General features: G+C 40.7%; 2 protein-coding genes across 2 annotated transcripts in view; both read left to right on the top strand.

Annotated features, from left to right (window-relative positions):
- VTI1A (vesicle transport through interaction with t-SNAREs 1A) overlaps window positions 1-18,233 on the top strand; it is a 282,249-nt gene extending 264,016 nt beyond the window's left edge. Inside the window, exon 9 of the mRNA XM_009278083.1 lies at window positions 14,922-18,233. Within this exon, the coding sequence (XP_009276358.1) occupies window positions 14,922-15,015 (94 nt within the window). The 3' untranslated portion in view covers window positions 15,016-18,233. The remainder of the gene's footprint in view (window positions 1-14,921) is intronic.
- Window positions 17,505-24,760, top strand: part of TCF7L2 (transcription factor 7 like 2) — a 252,300-nt gene continuing 245,044 nt past the window's right edge. The window contains exon 1 of the mRNA XM_019471644.1: window positions 17,505-17,576. Coding sequence (XP_019327189.1) covers window positions 17,505-17,576 — 72 coding nt within the window. The remainder of the gene's footprint in view (window positions 17,577-24,760) is intronic.

The following is a 24,760-nucleotide window of genomic DNA, read 5'->3' on the forward strand; positions in this document are numbered from 1 at the left end:
CACTGCCAGCAATGGAACAACCTTGAGAAACTGCAAATGAAAGTTTTAATGTATTTAGTTTAAAAAGTGGACATTCAGCTCGCAACTGCGTAAGGACTTTTTAAAAGGAAAATAAAAAGCAACACACACGGTCTCATCTAAAAACATAACAAGTAAATTAGCCAAAGGTGTACATTCCATCTAAGTTCTCATGATCAGCAGATGCAAATGTTTGCAGTGCGCCGATGAGTTATGAGCCCTAATGAGATTTCAATGCTGAGCAAACAATAAAAATTTATGCATTGCATAGTTTTAGTGGCCTTTGGCTTCATGGTTAGTGTTACACCCTTTCAACAGCTTTGGTAATATAATATCCAGCTGGCTTTGGAGGTAAGGAAAATTTTAGGGGTGAACTGAAATTGTGAGAAATAACGTGATTGATTGCTTTGTCAGAATAATGCATTTCCACGGTATAATTGTCCGTAGTAATCTTAGCCCGGGTACGGATACATAGGTTCTAGTTATGTTCGGACACAAATTTTGAAGGATTCAGGTGAAGGATGGCTTTTCCAGCATTTGAGCCAGACCGTTTCCTGTGCTAGGTACGCGTCCAGGGGTCTCACAAACAGCCCCTCTAAGAAAAACATTCCTGTTGTAGTCCGGTAAACGGGAGAATTGAAAAGCTGCACTTTCCCCAACAACTGTCATGTGTTACAAGAAAAGAAGCGGAGCACAAGCACAAAAAGAAACGCACAATAGATATTGAAATAAATGTATGTAATGTGGAGGGGGGTGGGGGGTGGGGTGTGAATCAGGGAATTCAACCGGTGCAGTGTGAGAGTGAGCTCAAATGTATTAAATTTAAAAGACCCATTTGTGGGTTAGGCTTTTATGAATCCAGAACCTTCACCATAATGATTGCCTACATTACCCTACATAATATTAAAATCTTAGCATGTGATTAATAGCAGATTCCCTGCATACGTGTCACAACACACATCTGCAGCAAATCTGCCAGTATATTTCTGTGCTAGTTTTACTTTGGGGCCATAAAGTAATTCCTGTTTTGTGAATGAGAATAAACCTATTATGCACTAGGTTAGCTACACCCAGTTTCTTCTCTTCAGGGAAAAAGAGCTGCTTATTTGATACGGCATCTCAAATTTCAGTGTTCAGAAGTGAGTTTAAGCCTCGGCTAGATTTGCTTGAGCAAGCTGTTGGGATTTGCCTTCACCGTTTCTTAGTTCTACGTTTTCTGAAACCTTCTGTGCAAAGAGTATTGAGGAACTTCTGGACAGCAATAAACTAGTGGACTTAATTACAAAGTGTTTATTGCTAAATTTGTTAATGAGTCAACATGCAAAAAAGATATATTTATCCCTGTTTCCTCTTAAAATAGTAGTAAAAAATAACTTCAAAAAATCTTTTTCTTAAGCTGTTTGGTGATGCAGTTTTGCTGTTCACAAAAGCCCTTTTTCCCATCCGCAAACAGCTACCTTTCACTTTGCCCCAAGGGAACAGAGCATAGCTCAAATGAAGCTTGAAAAAAAAAAAAAAAGATTTTTCCCGGTTGTAACTCAAAGTCTATGCATAGTCACACATGCACGCAAAATAAAAAGGAAGATGCAGAAGCATTCCTCCAGTCTGCCCTCTGAAAAGTCCTGTCGACCTGTTTCACTCAACAAAATAAAAACAGAACCCCACGAAAACAACTTAAATGACAACAAGAAAACATTAGGAAAGGAACATCTGTTTTGCATTCTTGGCTTCGAGTCTGCCCTTGCAACACAGGGTCTGACACAGATGTACAGGGTTATGACACCACTGAGTAGCGCTTGATTTAAAATGGTGTAACTGAGAGCAGAATCAGGGCGCTGAGTTCTTACAATGCTGTGCAAAACTGTGTCTCTTGATCTCCTTTGCAGATGTGGGACTCAAACCCCACTGAAGTTTTAGGCATCTTTCCATTGATTGATGCAGACTGTAGAGCAAGTCATATTCCTCTACCAGCAATTTAGAATTTATTATTGACTGTGTGTTTTTAAATCGTGTGTGTATTTTGTTGTCTGTAAAATCGCATTGCTCTGTCACTTTCCAATAGACTTCTGTTGCGTGTAGCCACGTTCAGAAAACCTTTCAAATGATAGTGCATAATTAATCTCTTCAGTTTTTAAGTAAAGTAAAATAGTAGCAAGGAGAGAGAAATTTATTGGTACTCATAAGAAAGGCAAAAATAGCTCAGACTGAACTGAAAAGTGATTAGGGAATCAGTGATTAGGGAAATTTGGGAAGCTGGAGTTGCCAAGAGAGCAACTGTCTCACCAGAGACAGCATGATTACATGAGATGGCACAAAGGGAGCGATTCTCTCCCTGTTTGATTGCCCATCCATAGTTGTAACAGAGACAAAATTAGCTCAACTCATACCTGGCATAATTTCACTGTCTTCAGTCGAGCTGTGTCAGATGTGCTGACATGCTTGCAGTGTTTTCACCAACCACTAGATGTCTGTGTGTGCTCTGTAAAGTTCTTGAGGGGATGATGCCCCTGGTAAACATGAGAGACAAAACTGGAACACAAGCTGTGGGGAAGCCTATTAGTTTGTGTTTATAAGTGTCACATCATTACTTTAATTAAGCCTGTGTTTAAAGCAATTTATGCTGTCTAAAACTAAATTCCAGCCTTTCTGATTTGAGGCAAATAAGGAAAAGGTGCTTTTCCTGGTCCACATCTGTTTAAGACAAACTGTTTCCTTGATGTCCATGTGAAGGACTGAAATATATCTTATTGCTGTGAAAGTTTTGGAGGAAGTTGCTGAGATGTAAAATAGGTTCACCTTATTTCTATTCTGAAACAATGAAATATCAAAATATAAAACATCTGCTCCGTAACTGAATTGGTAGGAGCCCACTATTTAATTCTCCCCAGTATAGCCCAAACCACAGTGCTGCTGGAGCCATATTTTCACATGTACAACACATCAGCATATCTGGGTGCACCGAGGAAGGCTGTGCATCAGATGTCAAGTTTAGTATATCTTTTTAAAAAAAAACAAAACAAAACAAAAAACCCCTAGAAGAGTGGATCTGGGTACAGAAATCTATTTCACAATTCTGTTTATGAGGCAGTCCACTGGCTGACCAGGGTAGCTGCACCTGTGACCAACTTTTCTGCAGAGATCTCCCAAGAAAAATGCAAAAGTAATCAGCACATGTTTGCCTTTCATTTATCTCTGTCATCCGGGAATAAGATACAGATAGTATCAGGAGCAATGAAAGGTACATTCTGATATTATTTTCAACTTTTTTTGTCTAGACAGAGAGGAGCAACCACTTGTATCTCTGTGGAACACATACAGCCCCTCTCCACACTCGCATCCTAGGTTGAAGGCCAGAGGGGGGTAGTAGGCTGTCTATATTAAAAAAAAAATTAAAACCACCACCTACTCATCAGGTGACTGGAGACTGTGGTTGTAAAATGTGCTGCAGGCAGAAGTTCTGAAAAATCCCAGAAAGTGTTGAAAACATCTCTAAACAAGGTATTTTTCTCCTGCACCTTTCTTGCTAAAGGTCCCAGTTGCTGCCAAGAAAACTAGTGAGAATGTTAGCTGCCAAATAAAAAATTTATGACAGTGTTTGGCAAAGGATTGTATCACTGCTTGTTTTATACATTTCCACAAGGCTCTTGAAAGGCTGTTGGACACATACGGCTCACTGATCACTGTGCTTTATCCGCTCTTTAATATATTAAAAAAGCAAGCTCCAATAAAGTACGATTTAAACAATACATATTTTTTCTTTTAATAACCTCCTATAAGCGCTTGCTATGGTGAGAATATAATTTCTAAATAACATTCCATATATAAAAATTGTTTTAAAAGCCCTGTACCTGACAATGTTACTTGTTATTTGAGTCACTTTCATAGTAAAAATACATGAATTTTTCAATTAAAAATGTATTGCTTTTGCAATTGTGCTTGTTATATGTTGGAGTCTGGGCCAGTAAACTGCCTGTTAAAACATAAAGAGGTCCATTCAGTCAAAGTTGTGCCTGCCATTTATGTTTCAAAACCCGAGAAAATAATATGTTGGAATTGCATTGCTCACCAATATCAATTAGGTTTTTGGCTGTATCGTTAAATTAATGTTGGGGGAGCAAATTGTTCCGGTGGATTTAGTGGAAAAAATATAGTTTCGAATACAGAGTTAGCACACTGACAATAATAATTAAGCTGGCTGATGCTGAAGCAACACCCTTAAAAATATTTTCCCCATCTGAAGAAGGGAAATTGTCTGTCTCTGTCTTTTCAAACCAGTTATCAGATTAGGCTTCCAGCTGATAATTAGTGCTGTTTAACACAGATCTTCTCATTCGGAAATCTCAAAGCCCAAACGGTTTACTTTTCCTCATTATCATGTGCTGCTGGAGGTGGGAGGTTTGGAGCGTGGAACTGCACCTCCCTGCACCATTTTGTAAGGAGGCACAGAGCCTCCTCTTCTCTCTGCTGTCCAGGAGTGGTGGGACACAGTCCTGGCATGCTGTCCCCTTCAAAGGGGACAACCAGAGCAACACGACCCCATGCTGTCCCAAAGCTGCCCCAGGGCCACGCAGCTCTGCACCGTCCTTGCGTCTTCACGGCACAGCAAATATTCGAGAGCAGCCAACAGCACTACAAATGCTATACGCCTTGTATATGCTTGTGTATTTCATGGTATTTGATATAAAGTACTCAAGACAGACCAGCATTAAGAGGATTATTTCAGACAGCATTAGGAGTTAATTTACAGAGATTAGCTCTAAATCAGGCAGATATCATAAGCAAATTAGCATCAGTTGTAAGAGATTCAGAATCAAAATGTGTGGTGTTTTTTAGTTTCTCCCTGTATGTACAAGTAGTATCTTTATTTGTTTCCCATACTAAGGTGTTACATCTTGAATAGTGAAGAACAGGTATACTTTTTTTCTACATGCACGCTATTTATGATGATGCTGTTTATTGGCAGTGAAACTGCTTAACTCCAAATACCCTTCCTCTGCCGAATATTTTATATTTCACGCCATTTCTTCATTGAGTAATGTTTTGTTTGGCCCTAGAAATGATGTATCCATGGTGTGTTATAATATTTTTAAATAGGTAATATGCAGCTTTACTTCAGAGTGACATACTTAATCCTTTTTTTTTTCTGTTAAAATGAGTCACATTTTAATGCCAACTCATAAAAATGAAGGAGTGTATAAAATGCTACATACTAGGGTGAAGATTACAGCTACTTAGAAGGAGCTTCCTTACTATTTAAGCTTGTAAATTATAAATTTGTTTTATTTCCACAGGAGTGATGGTTAATTTGTATTAAAAAGCAGATTCTGTTCTTCAGTCAGTTTTCCAGACATATTTTTCTGGCTGCAGACTGACAGGCATAAGCACCTATCCAATCCCTTCTCAGTATCGTGGTTTCAAAAACGCTTGCCCAATTAGTGGCGAAGATGATGAAATGGATTGGGCCACGATATTAAAGTTTATGCCCTGAGTTGTCCTTGGAATTCTGAAAGTTTTGAAGTCTACAAATGGGATTCCCATCTTTGGAGAAATTTGTATTCTGATCTCCAAGAGATACTGAACTACTTCATCTTCAGTGTGCTCCTGAACATTTGGGTTTTTAACTGGGGAGGGAAGTCTGGGCAGTGTTTTACGATTTTTTCCTTTCTGGATGGACCAAATTTCTCTTGACAAGGTTGGCCTGAGGTCATGAATGTCTCCCTGTGTTCACTGAAAGAGGAATCTTCCCTCCTTCCACGAGATCACGAAAACTTACACCCACTCTGAGCCAGGTTGGGCTTGCAGGTCTCTCCGGTTGCAAGATCTGCAAGTGCTCTTGCACTTTGACTTTGTTCCCTGTAGTTTTACAGAATGCATGGAGGCTCGGTGTGGTTGTTAAACCGAGGTGTCTGAGGTCATAACAAAGTAGAGGCATTTCTGCTCCCCTAATAGAAATATTGTAACATGCTGAAAAGAAAGTACTCTAATAGTGGCAAGCATCTCCTGTCAACTAATTTGATAGTTCTCTATCAGGTAAACCATTTGTGAATACATCGATTCTTTTTATTTTTCACTGTTCTGTCTTCACTATTCCCAGGTTTTCTCTGAACCAGTTGGGCAAAAATTGATTTTTATTTGTTCCACTGGCCTTGTGGAAAATTAGCTTATGAACTGGTTTTTATAGAAAGACTCAAAGCACAGAACAGGTTGAAAAATAAGCCTATAGCAGTCAAAATTGTTGTCTGAAATGTCTTCAGACTGGAAGGCTGAATTTATTGCTCAAAACAAGTACTAGCAATGTGGAGGTGTGCAGTCCTGCTCATTATCACTGGAAAAGGGGGAACCAAAAAGCACAGTAAAAAATTAAATTTTAATAATGCTAGTGATATTTTCTAAATCCTTCTTGACAGAAAGATTCTCATTATTTTTATCTGTCTCAGAGTAGGCTCTTTTAATGCCATCTCACAAATGGCCTTAGCCATGATTGTTTTCCTTTCTTTTATAGCATTTGAAAAAAATGAATATATACCCCAAAAAATTCTATTCTATCATTCAAGAAGTGCCATGAAATGGTAACATTTTGGATAGCACATCTTCAAGAACAATTTCTGCAGATGCCTTCAGGTTTTTACAAAAGAGGTCAACATTGTTAAGACAATTGTAGAAAACTTGCCATACAAAAAGACGCCCAGTCAAATATGGTGTGATAAGGGGAAAATAATGCAAGCAAAGTATTTGTGTCCAGTCTCCAGCTTCATCACACCTAAAAGCCGTAGATTAGTCATTAATTAAAGTGAGGCAGGGCGAAAGATGTTACTTTCTTTCATCTGTTTAAGCTATATATGTTAGTGGGTTCTAATGATTATGAAAGTTGATAAAGTGCAGACTTTAGACTTTTTTCTTTTCTTTAAATTGCACAGAATGTAAATTTAACTATATTTGTCATAAAAGCCAATGTGCAATCATGTATGTTCTTGTCATTTTATAGCTTGCATACATTTCTTCTGCTGGAGAAATAATTGCTTTAGCTTTGAGTGCTGACGAGGGGGTTGGGGTTTGGGGCTTTTTTTTCCTATTAACTGTTTGGGGACCAGGGCTTCATGCAACCAATGTGCTGAAGAATGCCATTACGCTGACAGCTGGGCAATCCACCCTCCCTCAGAGCTCTTTCTAATGCGCTCGTAATGTTTGCTAAGGCCTATGGTTCTTAGTCATGCTCAGGTGACTAAATGTGTGATTTGTTCTTCTTGATACTTCAGTACCCTGAGAAAGGCTGGTTGGAGATTAATACAACCTTGACTCCTTCCACTTGCAGTTGCCACTGCGCACGTGATCTTCATTTAGACTTGCCAAAGAGATCTGGTGTTGCTTCTGCTTTGCATGAAATGAATTAATCCCCCTCCAGTTTTGGTTGGTGAGTTTCTGTCGCCCCGGAAGCCACCCACTGTTCCTCCTAATGACAGTAATAATCTAATTGGTTCCCTCCGTGGAAGGAGTAGACATGGAGACAGGAGGAAGCTGAAGTTGCATCACAACTGTGCAGAGAAATGTTCCCTGTCAGGGTCTCTCATCAGCAGAAGGATACTTTTCATCCTTCAGAAATGCCTTCCCGTGTGTTTTAAAAGTAAGCAATGAATAAAATCTGAGCTAGTAGAAGATGTACAGTACCCTTCCCTTTTGCCTTTTTATCTTAGGTCCCATGTCCCTGAGGTCCTCTTTCAGGCTTTCCCTATTCTCGCAGTTTGCATGCTGAAGTCTGCATACGCTTGTCTTCAATCATTCCTCTCCTTCGTAGGCCACTCAGTCCCCCCTCACTCCCCCCCAGACTCCAGTGATCACCTGGGTACTATCTGCACCTCCTGCGACTGCCAGCTCCTTGAGACAGGACTCATGTAAGCTATGATAATCCTGATGGCTTCCAAATAACACTATACTCCAATGCAGTTCATATGTTTTTGTTACATTTGGAATGTATTGCAAGATTTCATTTATGAATTAGATATCTCAATAAGTATTTTAACTATCAGATATCATAAAAATAATTTTAAATTTTAATCTTAATGGTAAGGTTGTCAGAAGATGACACAGCAAGGTAAAAAACATAGCTCCTTGAACCAAGGAAGCCCGCTGCGTTTCAGGAGGCATTCACCCCAGAGAGGGATGTCTCTCCTATCTCTCACTCCTCCAGAAAAACTGTCAAAGGAGAAGTATATTTGATTCTGGTCAGAATTCCGTGTGCAAATATGGGATCCATTAAAGGGAGATGATGAGTCAAGGTATTTACTGGCTAATTATTGAGGAACATCTTCTGCTTTACTGGTGAGTTTCATCTCTGCAATGTTTCTGATTAATGGAAGATTACAGACACTTTACGATATGCTAATGCCTTTCCTGTATGATTTTGCCTTCAGAGCTGGCAAGCTTTCTTGCTTGGGCCTCATGTTCAAGCTTTTAGGGATATTCATCCCTACTTAATCTGTAGGCACCTAACCTAGCCAGCTAACTTAACTGACTAGTTCTCCTGGGATGCATATATGGCCAGGAAAAAGAGAAGGCAGTTCAGAGCAGGACTCTAGCTTATATACACAGGGAGCTGAGAGAGATTAGCTAGATATAATTTAGATGTTTAAAGTTGGATAGTGTGACTGCCTCCCTGCACCTGTTATTACATGACTCATTCTTTCATTCAGGGCCCAGGTGGAAAAAACATTGATGTGGTTTGAGTGTAATGTTATAACTAGAGATTGGTATCCATGTTATTACAAGTAGACAGCCCCAGTCCTTAAGACTGAACTTTAAAGCTAGAGGATGTAGCACTGCACAACTCCTCAGCCCTATCAACAATATCTTAGGCACCTTGGATGGCCTGTCTCTTTCAAAAAACCCTGTTAGTCAGCTAGAAAAATGCCATCATTATTTATTCTCCATTCCTCCATTTTTGAGGCTTTAATTTCATTATCTGCTCAGTTTTCAGCAATTTTTAATGGATTTCCCCAAGGTCTTACACCTAAGAAACTAGAGCCCCTGTCCCTAGGGGAAGAAGGGGCTCCCTTGGGAAGGAATTCAGAGAACATGAAATAGGCTCCTGCTGGGAATGGCCCGTCCCCAGACTGGAGGTGGAGCCCAGGCAGCGTGGCCTTTTTGGCATGAAGTAAGCCATATGGGGGTCCCATCCTCTCTCCACCACCCCCCAAAGCCTGTTCACCTTTAAATATACAATGTCAATTACAATGTAATCAGTCCTTCTGGCTTGAGAACACAAAGAACTTGGACTTATTTTCAGAGTTTGGGGCGGGGAAGAGGAAAAAAAAATTGAGTATCTTCCAAATTCTTCACTTTTTCCAAAGTCAGCTAGAAGAGGGCCAAGGAGTTGTATGCAACTTGTGCAGCTATTTTTTCACTGGTATTTCTGTTTGCTAATTGCAGTTGTTAATGATAAAAAATGTCTCAAGTCAGATACTTGCAACCAGCTGTAATTTTGCTAGGCAAGGCTCTCTTACTCTTTTATTTCAGTAGGTTGCCATGTCTGTATGTTTTGCCACAGCCTGTGTAGTTCTTTTCAGTTGCTTTTATTTAAGAAAAGCATTCTTAAACCTAAAGATGGGAAAGATGAATAGTTACTTGAACAGCCCCCAGATACACTGAACTTAGAGATTTATCATTATGTATCTAAGGCTTTGCTTTACCAATCATAACATTTTATTCCCCTGTGTGGGGCCTAGTGCTTCCATTTGAAAGCTCCTGATATATCGTAACAAGGATGTCCTTATATATAGTAATAATGGTGTCTGTCCAGAAGGTATCTGAGTATAGCTATATTACTTTAAATTCACATTTAGTTTTGCCTGGTGTGTATTTGCCTATGTGACTAGACCTACACTTTGTGTTTGTTTGAATCTGCTGATTTGCACATGAGTATTGGGCACTTAAAAATCACTTACCACTGATTTGCACGCACCTATTTTCTTGCATGTGAGCAAGAACTGCCAATCACAGATAAAAGGGCATCCAAAAATGCAATAGCCAAGTATTCAAAGGGACCATTTAAAATGTGGTCTTGTATACAGAGAACAAGCCTTTCTGCCCAGTAAACTGATAGGAATCACTTCTAGTTAAATCTTAAATACATGTATTACAGTGAAACACTGTTGGACAGTGCTCCGTCATCAATCAGTCTGTGTTCTTGAGGACACTATTTTTTGAGATGCTTTCTTTAAGAATAAAGCCCTGTGTTGTAATGAATGTGTGCTAACTGATCCCCCAAGACATTTGTATTTTTTTTATTTGTATCAGTGTCAGAGTTGAGCTTCTGTAAGAAATTTTTGCAGTATTTTATTTGTAGTCTTCATTATTTCAAGTTAAGGACACAAAACTCTTTATGCACCCAGAGTCTGCACTGGTTCGTTTATATCCCAGATTTTGTTAACATGTTACTGCGATTGCTAATTTTCATGACAATTGTTATTGTACCATCAGTGCTTAATGGCAAGGCATCATTATTCAATGCTGGTCAATCAGGCACTAAGACATGTGCAAGACATCAGGCTGAACCCATATAGATGTCGTGCACTCCTCTGCTAATGAATGCAGTTTTGTAAAAAGGTTTAAACACGGTTGGCATCCTTAATGTAAGGTTTGCAAAAGCTTATTCGAGAACTGCTTTGTGTTTATACGGAGCAGATCTAAACATGTCACAAACAGAGTTAGATCCATTGTTTGCATGTGTGCGTGAAGCTACGGAGAGGAGTGAATCATTTTGGGTTTTAAAATGTGGAAAGGCAGCACAATTTCTGCCATGGCGTGAGTGGGGGGAACTGATTTGCCAGGGACGTCAGTGTTTGGTAATGGATGTGGGACTTGTTCTCCAAAGCAGTGGTCGCTGTGTGCATCAAAGAAATGATCCCCGAAAGTGGACGGTGTCATTCGTCAGCTCACAAAGTTGGCACTGGCTGGAGGGAGCCTCCAGCGCACCGATGGTCAGAGGTTAGGCACTGTGACCAGAAGCCAGGATAGAGGGTCAGGCATTTAGAAAGGAGAAGCAGAAGGAAAGTCAACAGGAGTGGGATGCCCTTTCTGCATTGTTAGTCCAGCGTGCTCTTCCAATGTGTCGGTTAACGTTACCCTCGCATCTGCTTTAGTTACTGTTTCTATGTGGTTTTGCACCCAAATGTTTTGGGCTGCTGTCCATGATAAACTAGATGGAACTTGGTTTAAAAGCTCAGATTTTTCGTCTCTTCTAACTCAAAGTAGAATGAGCCCTTGTGCTCTTAGAGTTTTGAGTATGAAAGGAACAGTAGACATTGGCTGGGGGCGAGCTCCAGCGCACCGGGCTCCAGCAGAACTTGGTGTGAATTCAGTGCCTAAGCTGCATCGGCTAAATGGTTAATTCATCTCATATCAACAGCACTATGATTCATAATGTAAACTTGAGGAATCCTTGATGTTTCAGTCACACATTCCTCTTAATTTGGCCATGCATTCTTTTAAAGCTACAGTGTGCTAACTTAATAAAATGCAGCATGCAAATGCACAAGGTTTTGCCTTCAGGCATTTTAGCCATGGATGTTTCAATGGGTGTCTTCTTTCAAGTATATATTCTTTCTTAAATTATTTACCCTGTAAACACGCTTTGCATTTTCAAAGAAGAATCTGGGCTTCCTCATTCACCAGATTTCGTTGAATTTAAGGTGTAATAGAGATAAAAGACTATCATCTGCTTCTTGCGAGCATGTTAGCCTTTGGGATTTTTCTGTAGCGAATGTTAGGCCCCATTTTCTTCTCCTTTGGTATTATCACTCCCTCCCCCACTTAAATTCCTTGATGCTTTGCCTAGAGCAATACCCACTGGCAGTGTCTGGCTGTGACAGTACTATAGGCTTCCCTACAGATGGGTCCTGCCAATGCCAACCATTGTTCTACCACTGTGAGCTGGCTTGACTGTCTTGGATCACTCAAAACCCCCTTTCCTCTTGATTTTTTCTTTACTCTGAAGGGTCACCCTTGCCTGTTGACTTTGAGATCTGAAATGCGCTGACACCCAGAACTTGTGTTCTCTGTCTGAGCAGCAGCTCCCAGACTCAGACTTCAACACGCATGGCTTGCTAAGCCCTCCTCAAGACTGTGCTGCTGCTACCAAACGGCTCTGTCGTTCTCCTCCTAGCCCCATCCTTCTGGCATTTTGCAGTTAGTTTAATTTTACTTGCTCACTTGAAAGTAAAACAGTTAAACTCGATGTTATTCTTTTTTTAAAGATATAAAATTAATCTTTAACTGTGGGCTTGAATATTAAAAGTATATAATGCTTCAGTGTAGGAGTCTGTTGATAACATCCATCCTATTTCATGATTAATTTGTTCCTTTTAATATGATATTCTTTTGCTGCACTGTGCAGACTAATTCAGATTCCTAGAAATTGAACTTTGATATGTATTTCATAGATTCACACCGTCAGTGAACCTTCAATTAGCAGATACAGGTGGCAGCATGCCTCATTCAGTGTTCTCTTGACAAGGATTTTAAAGACGTGGACACTGATTAAATAATCTTGCAATCAGGTGTGTACCGCCAGAGTATTAAAAATAAAGCATTTGGAGGATCTGGTGCTTTTTTTAATTTTTCTTTAAGTCTCAGACGATGAAATGCTTTTTCAGTGGGCCAGAGATAGGAGGAGTTGATTTAAACACTCAGTATGTTATGTATGCCTTTGCCTAACTATGTGTTAGATTAAGCAAGTTTCACTCACAGTTAATCCTTTGTAAATTAGCATTATGGATGCCTTGGGGCCCACATCCCACAAATAAAATGGTTGTCAAGCCAGCTGCACTGTGTATTACTTAAGGCTGAATGTTTTAAGAGTTTTCATGCTTTTAATCTATTTCACTGCTGAGTTTCAATTTTGCTGAGTGTCTTTTCAGGAGTGATGAGGGTGGGTGAGTAAATATATATTCTGTTTTTTCATGCATTTGCCTGGGCAAATCGTTTGTTATCAGGTGTTTGGCAGAGAATGTCACACCCCGCCACAAAAGAGAAGCTTGTAAGTTCAGGTGTTAAATTGAAGTGCAAACCAACAAGGACCAAAAGCCCTTAATTAGCTTTATTTTGTTAGCCTGCTACTCTTTTTTTTAGGGGGGGGGGAAGAGTGAGAAACATCCCTCCCTCTTCCTCATCCTTTTGGCAGAGTAAATATTGCCTGTTAAGTTTGAATTAGCTGTCATCGCGAAAGAATTAATGCTGTGGTTGAGCCTTTCTAGTGAGGAAGGGAAAAATAAACGAGGCAGATCTTAGTTCAGCTTTAAGTGATAAATGAGGACAAAGCAGCCCATTCATCTCCTGCTAGGAAAGTGGACACAAACACTAAAGCAGTTTTGCGGAAGACGTGTCAGCAAATGTGATCATTTTGTAACCTGTCAGGAGGATAGAGAGCTAGTCCTTTTAGAGTGTCACAGGGGAGGGTGTCTGTCTGATGTGACAGTTTTCATCCATCCATTTACTGCTTTTTCTGTAGGTGGGGGGTAAGCAAGGAGAGAGCTGGAGTTGGTTAAAACTGCATTTTTCTTTACACTTTCCAATATAATTTATATGTATATCCACCCGCATCCAAATGAAAAACATTTACCAAGGAAAACTCCCCTCTGCTCTCTAGAGTTTCTTCTCTCTTTCACTGCGTGAAATATGCTCATTTTAACACATTACATTCCCTGTCTTCAAGTTGGAGCCTTGTACTTGGTTTGATGTTTCACAAAACACAGTTTTACCTCTTCTTACCATTGTTTGGTTGGTGAAGGCTCTATTTCGTTTTGTTTTGTTTTCTTTTGTTTTCTTTTGTTTTGTTTTGCAGAAGCATGAGAAAAAAAGGAATAAGAATAAATATAACTTAGGGTTCTTCTGTTGGTTTTATTTGGGGGTTTTTTGCTATACCTCTCCAATTCCGACGATATGCTTCATGTACAAATATGTTTTGCAAAAGTTCCTGTTTCATGAAAAGCCTATGAAAATATTCTTCCTCCTCTGCGAGAATGGAATAACAAATGCTGAATTCTTACAATCCAGAATCCTCGCATAAAATGCCTCAAATTCTATTGTTTTTTGATTTATTCATTTTAATTGAGCTATTAATTCCAGGCAAAATCTGAAGCAATGTGGTGTCTGATTTTAGACGCAGGGATTTCTCCCAACAAATGGTTGAACAATATTAGGACTTTTTTTTGTACTACATAGAAAATGTAACATTTGCCTATTACCATAAGTAAAGGTATGCTACGGAGACAGGAGATGCTTTTACAACATAAGCTTCACAGTTTGACACTTGCTTCTTTATATCATCCTTTTCTTCAAAACTATCTTTTATACTTTTCCCTTGGTATTTTAGTACAAGTAAGTATCTCGTTGACATGTGTTTCCTTGAAATCTTGTACCTTAATAGTAAAATCCCTTGAAAATTAATAAATTGTTTCTGTTCAGGCTAAAAAAAGCTGTGAAGATTTCAGAATGGCTTAAAAAATATAATGATATTTACTGTTACAGACCACCCTGCTTGGATTGCATCGACTGAGGACTAATTATTTCATTTGTTCTTAGAAGGTTAATAAATTGTATCATGATGTATTTCAATTATTCTAATATGTATATGTGTATGCATAATTAAGAAAAGTCTAATTCTTTCCTGCATGCAAAAGTTGGATTTAATAGCTACATCAAGAAATGTTTGGAAGCACTGGAAATTGAAAGAAGTAAAAAACAATCAAGATACACAGAATAGTATAGGAAATCCTAAATTTGTGGGCACATGTCTTTTCTCCAAGATATTTATCTGTGTGTTTCTTTTTATGATTTTTTTATATATATTCCGCTACTTTGCTTTATTTTGTTTTATTCACTGTTTTTTTGTCTCTTCTGCTTTTTTTCAGGATCATCCAAAACCGGATTTTGATCGTTGTTCTGGCAGTCATCATCATCTTCACCACCATCATGGCTATTTATTTTTCTGTCAAGGGACGCTGATATCTTTGTTCTTCACTAAACAGCAACAAACTGCTTGTTCTGAGTAATTAAGACAAAGTGGTCACATGAATCATTCTCTTGCACTGACAGAGTCTCCCTCTCTTTTCCACTATTCAACTCAGGTGCAAGTGCTGTAAAATATTTGGTATTATTGATGGCATATTTGATGGCATGTGGGACTGATTATTTTTTCTTAATTTTTTTTGTCTTATCTGAGTGTTTTCGGAATTTTAATATTTGTTGGGGTGAGGGCTTTGTTCCAGTATAAAAAGGCTTAATGTGTGTCGAATTCTACCCCAGACAATTAGCCTGTAAGTTGCCAGAGTTTAGCGAGGGAAGAGGGGTCTTTGCACTTTTCTTGTGCTATGTGGGGTGTATGAATATCAAGCAGTATCTGACCTTCTGTGATATAGAATATAAGTAAAGCAGAGACCAAATGATGTAGAAAGTGAACCTGTCTCCTGTGACTAACTGCTGAACGTGAATTAGCGTAATAGATGTAACCTGGTTAAGAACAGTAGTTAGTTTTAAAAAGAGAGCAACCTTAGGATGATGTTTAATATCTGATGTGAATCCCACACTCTATTTAACATTTTTTTTTTAAATTAAGCTTTCTTTTCTGCTTATTCAAAACAATTCCACTTTCATCAAGATCATGGTAATGCATCGCTTGCCCAAAATGTAGTTGTGACTACAGCCCGTCTGTTGGATCTGTTTTAAATCTTCCAATGTTGATATATGTACTGATAAGTATGCACACTAGGCCCTTATTGAAGATGTATAAAGATACTTCTCTATTCATTGTTGATTGAAAAGAGACCCTAAGTAATAGTTCAGTGACAAATACATGATTACAGTGCATTAAACAAAAATCTAGATTTTTAATATTGGCCTGACTATGTTGAGACCACATCTTGGAAATACTTTTAGTGTACTAAATTCTGATGTGATATTCCCCTTTTTCAACAAAAACTGTAAAAATGTTAATTTATACATGCTTTTAGCTGATATAATATATCATAGTTTCATCTACCTGTGTGTAAATGAGCTGTGTTTCTCTTTTCCTAGTGGCTGTGCTTCTCCTATAGACAGGTCTAGGTCATTTAGCTTATAATTAAGCTTACAACTCCAGCAAAGGTCATTTTCTGGTGATACGGTAAAGTAATTTTCATAACTTTTCAATTCATTAGATGCGATCCCTTACAAATATTACAAATTGAGAGGGATTTTAAGCCCTTGAACTTAAGCCGTAAAATCTTTTCAGGAAGATGTTCAAAGAAACAAAAAGCTGGTGGCTTTCAGACTCCCACCAAATTAGGTAGGAACTGAGCACCAAATTCTCATGTGTGCCTTAGTACTTCTGGGGTTTTGGCATCCCTGTGGTCTCTGCCGACTTGCTGTGCTGTCCCTGGGAGTTGATTTTGGGATAAGCATCTGGGAGCTGATTTTGGCCCTAAATACATCCCCTCTCTTCTCTACATGGAAACAAATAACTCAGCTAAAAGGATGTTGGTACTGATGCCACAGCGAAGACTTTGAAAGGTGGTGATAAATGCAGAATAAAAGGATCCACAAGGCAAATAATACTTATTGAAACAAAAGTTCCTGGGTAATCCAGACCCATGTTTTTGGGAGGTGCTGCTCCGTGCAGTGCGGCTTGGTCATGTTCAGCTCCTCACCTCGATGGCCCTGCACTGTCACAGGGCCATGGGACCCCCCTCACCACCTCCTGGGGCACCCTCTCCTTTCATCCTTGTGAAGTGTGTGGCATTTATCACGCGGCTCTCGGACACGGAAAGATTTGGGTGTTCAGCTTGCAGTGTGGAGGCTGGCCGGCCTTCAGTCACAACGTGCACTCAAATTAAGCACTCAGGGTTGTGTAAGCAGAGCTCTGGCCGTTAGCTTCAAGTGATGGCGCTGAGCTGAGTTCAGGCAAATTAGGACGAAGCCTGGCAGCGTTAGAAGGTATTTATCCTCTCCTAAGCAAATTAGGAGATGCCTATTTTGTAAAGCAGAAAACTGTCAAGAAGGAAATCTTAAGCTCCGTCTGTTGCCTAGACATTCTCCGCGTTGCCTCAATAATTTAACTATCATGGGGATTGATTCATGACTACTGATCTTAACAGTGACCTATGACTAGGTTTTGCCCTCTATCTAGCCACCTGCTGGAATCAGCAAAAAGCTGAAAGGAAGCTAGTTTTCCTTATCCCAGTATAAATCTAGGGCATAGTGTCACATCAGATACATCCACTCAGATGGGAATGAGGGAGAGAGAGAGACTGCCACGCAAAGCCTTCATCTTCACTTTTGATGAACCTGCCATCGCTATGTTTCTCATGCTAACCTGTTAATAACTCCTCTGTGCCTGCTTTGCATCCTCATGTACTCCCCCCATGTAAAATAGTGCTCAGGTGGACATTACGCTCCTCAAAACACAATGTTGCTGCTCTCTCTCCCCTTTTCCTCCGGCTTGGAAATGCGCGGGTGAGATGCACCAGATCCACACGTTTTGGTGGGGATTGAGCGACTTCGACTGGGAGCGCAGCCCAAGCCACCCACAGGTAGGGTGACACCCCTGGGTCCAGCCTTCCCCTGAACTAGTTTGGTCGCATCTATAGCGCATCTGTGAATAAATCCAAGTGCTTACAAATGTAAACCTCAAAGAGCGAAATGTTTCGAATGTTGTCAGCCTTTGCGGAGAAATGACAAATTAAAAAACGCACGCATGGTGCTGTGTGCAAAATTCATCCTTGCTAAACAGCTGCGCTCACAGAATAAATAAACTAATTCTATGCTGACACAAAATCAAAAGCAATTTAATTAAGGACTCTTAAGTTTTAAAGGGTTTTAAATGCTATACTTTTTGGGGAAATATCAGAAAATGTAGCTTGACTGACGTCAGTTCCCATCTCTGGGATGGGAGGCCATTTGCTATTCTGTTTAAGGCAGACTGGATTGTCTTATTTTGGAGCCAGCTTGGTGGGGGGTTTTCTTTGCTGCTGCTTCAGAGCTCTGAGCTTCAAAGGCTGAAATTAATGGTGAACAAAATTGTGCGGCTCTGACCATCCCATGCGGGGCAAACCCATCGAGGGTTATCATTAAGTAAAGAAATAAAGAAAAAAAAAACCTGCCAGTTCCAAAAAAACCTCATCAGATAATGACCTCTGTGATTGGGTTTTCATTACCAAACAGCATCCAGAGATTGTCTGCCCCATAGAAGGAAAAAAAAAAAAAAGAAAAAGAAAGAAAAAGCAACTGTGTATCTCTCTCTTTCTCTCTCTCTCTCTCTCTCCCCTTTTTTTTGCACATCTTTTCTTTAAACCTGTCAGATCATTTCAGTATTTCAAATCCGAGGAAAACAGCCTGCCTGCTGCTGTATTTGAAGTTGTAATGGTGTCAAAAAGTCACGACTGACTGACAGCCGTCAGTCCCAGAGGAGCTCATTAAATCATAAAAACTTGACAAGGAAATAATTGAGCATCACTGGCAACTTGGCGCCTGTTTAGACGTTTTTATTTTCTTTCATTATTAGTCCCCACCATTACGTTCATTAACAAATTGCATTAAACAACTGTTAAGGGCTAATGATTTGTTTATCGCTTTTTTTTATTATTATTATTATTTAAACATTAGCTGCGTCATGTGGTACCTCAGCAGCCTCATACTATCATCTGACTGAATATTTTTCCACTCAGAGCTCTGGGTACTGCTGGAATATGAAATAGATTATTCATTACCCTCCTCTTTGCCACTGATTTGGTTTCATGTAGCGTCTTCCACAGAGAAAGATGAAAACTTGTCAAAAATAGGTTATATCTTATTCTAAGGGCAACAATAGCAGCAGGTACAGGCACACTTTAATATTTAATTAAGGTTGATGTTAACCCCTTTAAATGACTTTAGCTGTGAGTTATATTCAAGTGCAGAAGAGAAAAATAATTGTACTTAATTTGCAAACTGTACAGCAGGCATTCATCTTCGAGTTACTAGCAAATTTATAGAATAATTTTAAATAATGAAATTTCCAATCATAAATATTTATGTCCACTTTTTTTTTTTGGACGTAGTCATAAATTAACCACTTTTGCACACATCCTAAATAAAAAATCCGCGTCCTTTTTTTTGTTTTTGAACTGCACCGCTCACATTTCAAAATCTGGCTAGGACTTTGTAGGGGGGGAAAGAGCTACATGTGAATCCCCAGTAAAGTTGTTAGCTGTGGTAACGACTTACATAGTTATGTTTCTAGCAACTTGACATCTTATGATAAACTTAGGGAGGATGTGGGCTGAGGCTCTTTTTTTTTGGAGGGGACAGTGTGTGTTTTGGCTTTTTTTTTGGTTTCTGTATGAAACCATGGGAAGATTTTGTTTTGAAGCAGATAAAAATAACTCCTACTTTTTATAGGAAAAATATTTATCTCCAAGTATATTTTCTCTGTGTAGTTTCAGTTGTTGGTTGTAAATAATCCTCTTACGGTAAGAGAAGCTTCAGGAGAATTTTAAGATGGTAAAAAAAGAAACAGTCAAAGGCAGGGTACATGTTAGGCTTCCTTTGCTTTATAATAGTCAGTCTTTGATCTTTTCTTATTCAATACATCTGAATGCAGTTTGCGTTTGGCATTACGGGATCGTATTTATGGTGGGTCCCTATATAGGGATGATGGCAGAAATGGGGACTGAGGTGCGATGACGTATCACAGGATGCTGCAGAGCAAATTCATCTGAGTCGATGAAGCTCCTTCACACTTCCTTGGGATAATTTGTCACTTCTGGAGTTACGTGGGGTAAGAGGCATGTAGCAGGTGCATATTTTATCAACTACTGCCTGGCAGTGGCTTTTATTATACACCTTAAGCAGTCTTTGGTCGCAGTGGCTGGAGCGGCACACCAGCTCCTCACCGTACCCGCAGCCTGACGTGGGTGCACACTCTCGGGCTCTGAACATAACGGGAAACAGAGGTGCCTGTTGAGATACACTTCAGCATCCTCAACTGCCGTGTTTTATTTGTCACACATAAATAATGAAGGCATCTACAGGAGAGGGGGGAAAAAAGAGCTTATATACTGAGAACCGGTGAACTTGTGCACTCTTCATCCCTTCATCCAAACAACTGCCTTTGGTGTGAATAACGGCTCGGCTGATATGAAGCTTCATATTGATCTGTTGCTCAGGAAGGTCCGTTGGTAGTTCCTTGGACTTTTCCTGAAGGTATGGCCATAACAGCTCGGGACTGTTGGGATCTGTTGCTTCTGTCTCCACCTCACACCAGATGAGTTCAACAGGGACAGACCCAGAGAGGGAGAGCTCCCAGCCCTCGGTCTGTGCAGCTTTCTGTCTTCCACAAACACACAGATGTGATTACCTTTTCATGTCGGAAAACCTGCTTGGGAAACTTGTGCACAAGTAGAAGTTAAATGGTGTCTGCAGTCAGAGGGGCATCTCAGGGTGGATTTGGGGATAGTCTGCTTTTCCCCAGGCAGCTATAATGTTGTAAAAAACTCTACATAACCTACAAATGCTGCTTATTCTGTGGGGTTAGCTAAGTGTGAGGAGGTGTGTCATCCGCAGTTGGTACCTCTCCACCACCCAGGCACTGTGGTGTTTTGGGGAAGTGCTGCAGCTTTATCCTGCAATTCCGGGAGTGCAGCCTGGGTGCTCCCTCCGTGTTTTTAGCCTTGGCTTTATCACAAGAAGAGGTATTAGGTTGCAGTGGTGGCTTATCCGATGAAGGATGTGGAGTCTGCAAGCCAATGTCAGGTTTCTCACTAGGCCGGTGCCTATTCATTAATGGGACATTCAGGAACACGTGAAGTGAAAGCATTAGCTGGATGTCTGTCCTGCCAGAAAGCAGTGTTAGAAAGGGGAAGTTTTATGCATTTTAAAGGACCTTAAGCAGTTCTGAGCCATTAAAAACTGTATAGGAAAGGGGGCTGTCCCTGCTGTCTTGTGGACAGAGAGCTTGATAATAACGCCAAGCCTGCATTGCCAGCTTTATGGTGCACGCATCCCACTGTCTGCCATGTTGTGACTGCTGTCCTGGACCAAACCCAAAGAAAACCTTCTCTTGCTGCTTCTTTGTTCAGTTGCTTTCTCTGTTCAGACCCATGACCTTGTCCGGTCAGCACTGTCCCTGGAGAACGTGATCGCTGCTTCTGTGGATTTAATGAACTTTCCAGTTCTCTTCTGCACCCAGCTAAGTAACGTTGCCTCTTCCCTGAGCTGCATGCCCTGCTTGTATGTATTCGTTTGTACATACTCCCTTGACTGATATTGCTTGCAGGAGTTGCAGCCAGGCATGCCTACCGAAGCAGCAAAAAAATATGAGTTTACCACAACTAGAAAACTTGTACGTAAAAATAATATTTAACCTTCTCTTCTTAGTAGAAAAAGGTTTATGACTTTGCTGTCTCATTTGATGCATTTGTCTTCCTATCCCCTGCTAACTTTAAGCCCTTTGACCAAATTCAGCCAAATTTAATAGAAGAGCAGAGCTCTCAAAAATTCCTGTAGGTTTCAGGAAAATGAGCAGCTAAGAGGAGAGAAGTCCCACTGGCGTCCCCACCAAGAGAAAAGCTGCAGCATGACATCCACCCAAATTGGACACTACCTGGGAGGGAGAAATTATAAATGCCTCTCTCCCCAGGAAAACCTCATATCCCATTTAGGTACTAGAGAATCCAACCCTGAGGAAACAAGGCCTCATTAGTGTCATTGCCCAAGGAACTACTCAATTAAAGGACAAGAGAGTTGAGAGCATTGTTCTGTAGGCCTTTGTTCCTTACACCTGGTCATTTCCATTGATGTAAAATGTCATGTTTCTGATCTGTTAGCATTTTGCACCCACTTTAGACAAGTATTCCTGACCAGCCGAGGAGATGCAGAGCAGGGAAGAATCAGCCCTTTATTACTGAGGTAATTATAGCCTCACCTAACCATCAGGTGGAGGGTGTACACCTCTATTAGCCAGTGCTCCCACAAAGAGAACAAAGGCTGGCTGGAAAGTGGGAGCCACCCAGGGAGCATCCCTGTGTCCAGCTACACCACTCTCAGGCGGCAGACATGCCGGGGAGGTCATGACCACAAGCTCCCGCATTGCCTAGTCTCCTGCTTGTTTTCCTGGTTTTAAATCCAACTTGACTTAGCGATACTGGTGAAGGCCATGAGATGGGGAGACTAAAATGAGGAACGGCACCATAACCGAGGAAATCAGCTCTCGGTTAAAATGCTAAAGGAGGTAGGGGGTAGCTTTCAAAGCTTGTCTCAGCAACTAGCCTAATTCTGTTTTCAAAAGCCACTGTTGAGTGCTTTTGAAAATTTTATCCTAGATGCTTGGCTCAAAGACCTTAACCAAAGATTTTTTTTTCTCTATCTGCTATACGAAAGCTAAATATAAACCGACATTATTGAACAAAACCCCTGTTGCAGGTCTAGAAAAATCTTTACTCAGAAAATCAAATTATTGGAGACTAGCATCTAAAGTGTCCTTCAGTTTTGGATGCCTCTTGTTTTGCATACACAATTTGGCATACAAAAAAAGTTATTTCTAACAGCAAATATTTGCTTTCCGTTCTTTTTCTCTTCTCCTGTTTGCCTTTTGTTCTCCTGCCCTCAGAAGATCAGGACCCGGGTGTCTCTGGATGGGTAGCTAAAGTTGCTTTTGAAAATGTGGATTAGTCTATTTTACCCATACAAGTATGTGCATGTGTGTCTGCTGTTTGTCTGAAGAGCGTCTTAATGACTTTTCCGCTGATTGCCTGGGCTACCACAGGCAAGTCATAAAGCTAGCCTGTGCCTCAGTTTACCCACTGCAGCTTCATTAATGCTAACCTACCTCACGAGGTGTTGTAATGTTTAATATATTATGTGCTCTGTAATCCTTGGATTAAATGTATTATGTAAGTGAAAAGCACCCATTTGATGTGTATGTAAATGCTGCAGTATTATAGGTAGGAGGGTCATTTGGGTGTAAGTGTAATGCAAGCGCTGGCAAAAGGCAAAAGGGATTCCATTGTATTGACTTATTTTTAAAGAGCTTTTTATTTACTGAAATGCTCTGGACACCCAGAAAGAGAGACATTCCTCACTAAGCAGCTCTGCTGTTTCATCTGTCTTGAAGTGCTTTGATAAATGGATTGAAACTTGTCGGCTTTTCCTGTAGTTTCTGAGACTCCCTCTGGAAACTCTGTTGAAATGTTATTATTGTAACTTCTTAGAGCGCTACTTAATGAATTGTAACAGATATCCCTGCGAGTCCTGCAGACGCCGCGAGGACTGTGCTTCCTCTCCTTCCCGCAGCAGAAGCAAACCAGTGCCACGCAAACACATGGCAGCAGAGCTGGCGTCCTCTTCCACCAAGAGCAGCTGGTCTCTCGCCAGGGAAAATACTTCTCACCTTCATAAGGCTTCAGCCCAAGCCTTGTGTCCCGGCTGGGTGATCGGTGGGACTTCAGTGACATCAAACATAGCCAGATGATTTTTATCTTTTAAGAAGAAACCTTAGGAAGGATGACAAATTAGCATGGGTTTAAGTCTGTCTTGGTTGATTTCCTCTGTCTCTAGGATGAGATAGTTTGGCTTGCATGCAGTGCCTGAGCTATCCTGAAGCTCAGACTGGTGACTTGGGTGCCTATGGACAGTCTGAACTCACGCTGCCCACAGGTCCCACCTGCCCTCGGAGCAGCCTTTTCTCAGGCAACAGTTACATGATGTTACCACGTGGGCAGATGAGATGGATGGAGCGGTAAGTGTAGCACCTTTTCTGAAGCACAGGAATGACCCGGCAGGGCCTTTAGATCTGCCTGAGGAGATCTGCTGAGAGGGTGGTCGGAGGAGCCTGACAGGGACACGTGTGTACTGTGGAGCTAAAGGGTGGAAAGAAGTCAACCATCTCGGGGTCACCTTGGACCCCAATAATGTCCTACCCTGTTGCATCCCACAGTGGAGCAACGGGATGCCATGGTGGCTTCTTATTTCCTACCTCCAACCTATTCAAAGGAATCTCGCTCCTCCTCTGCTCTCTCTGAAGCAGGGTGTGTGTGACCAATGATATGCTTGGTTGGGTAGCTTGGTTGTGCTGGGTAGGCTCAAAGATCCTTGTCCTGATGCAATGGTCACTTGAGAGTTTAAAAGTTTTTTGGTGGTGGTTTTTTTTTTTTATCATCTTCTCACTGGGTTTCAGTTGTCCTTGTTTTTGTAAGAATATGAAACTGAGCTATTGCTGCTGAGGTTGTCATGAAGTGCAAAATGGCTAAACACACAACCCCAGCAGCACTAATAGCTGTGCCCCTTGCCCTGCGCAGTACGGCTGACAGGTGCCTGCAGTAGATAGTGCTGGCCATCTCCAGCTTGAAAATAAAAGCGTGCCTTCCCCTTGCCTCCAGATACGAACTTGGGCCATGCTGAGTGAGGTATGCAGGAAGACAGGAGGGCAATTTTGGAGGAGCTCCTGGTCAGTGTGGTGTTGGAGCAGAACTACGAAGCTGCTGGGTATGGGTCATCTCTCCACAGTGAGGCCTTGGGGGTGGCTCCATTACCTTTGGCACGTTGAGGCCATGTTTGATTTTTGCAGCCTTTTATTTCACTTTTTATTAACATTTTGCATATTAAAATTTGTGTAGGCAGCCAGAAGAGAGCAGCATCTACACAATACTCGACACAACAGAGAGGATTAGGAATCAGTGGCTCAGTTCTTTGGGACCTGGACTGGGGGGGGGGGGGGGGGAAGTAAAAAATCCTCTCTTAA

Source organism: Aptenodytes forsteri, unplaced genomic scaffold, assembly GCF_000699145.1.
Source record: "Aptenodytes forsteri isolate BGI_AS27 unplaced genomic scaffold, ASM69914v1 Scaffold15, whole genome shotgun sequence".
NCBI lineage: Eukaryota > Metazoa > Chordata > Aves > Sphenisciformes > Spheniscidae > Aptenodytes > Aptenodytes forsteri.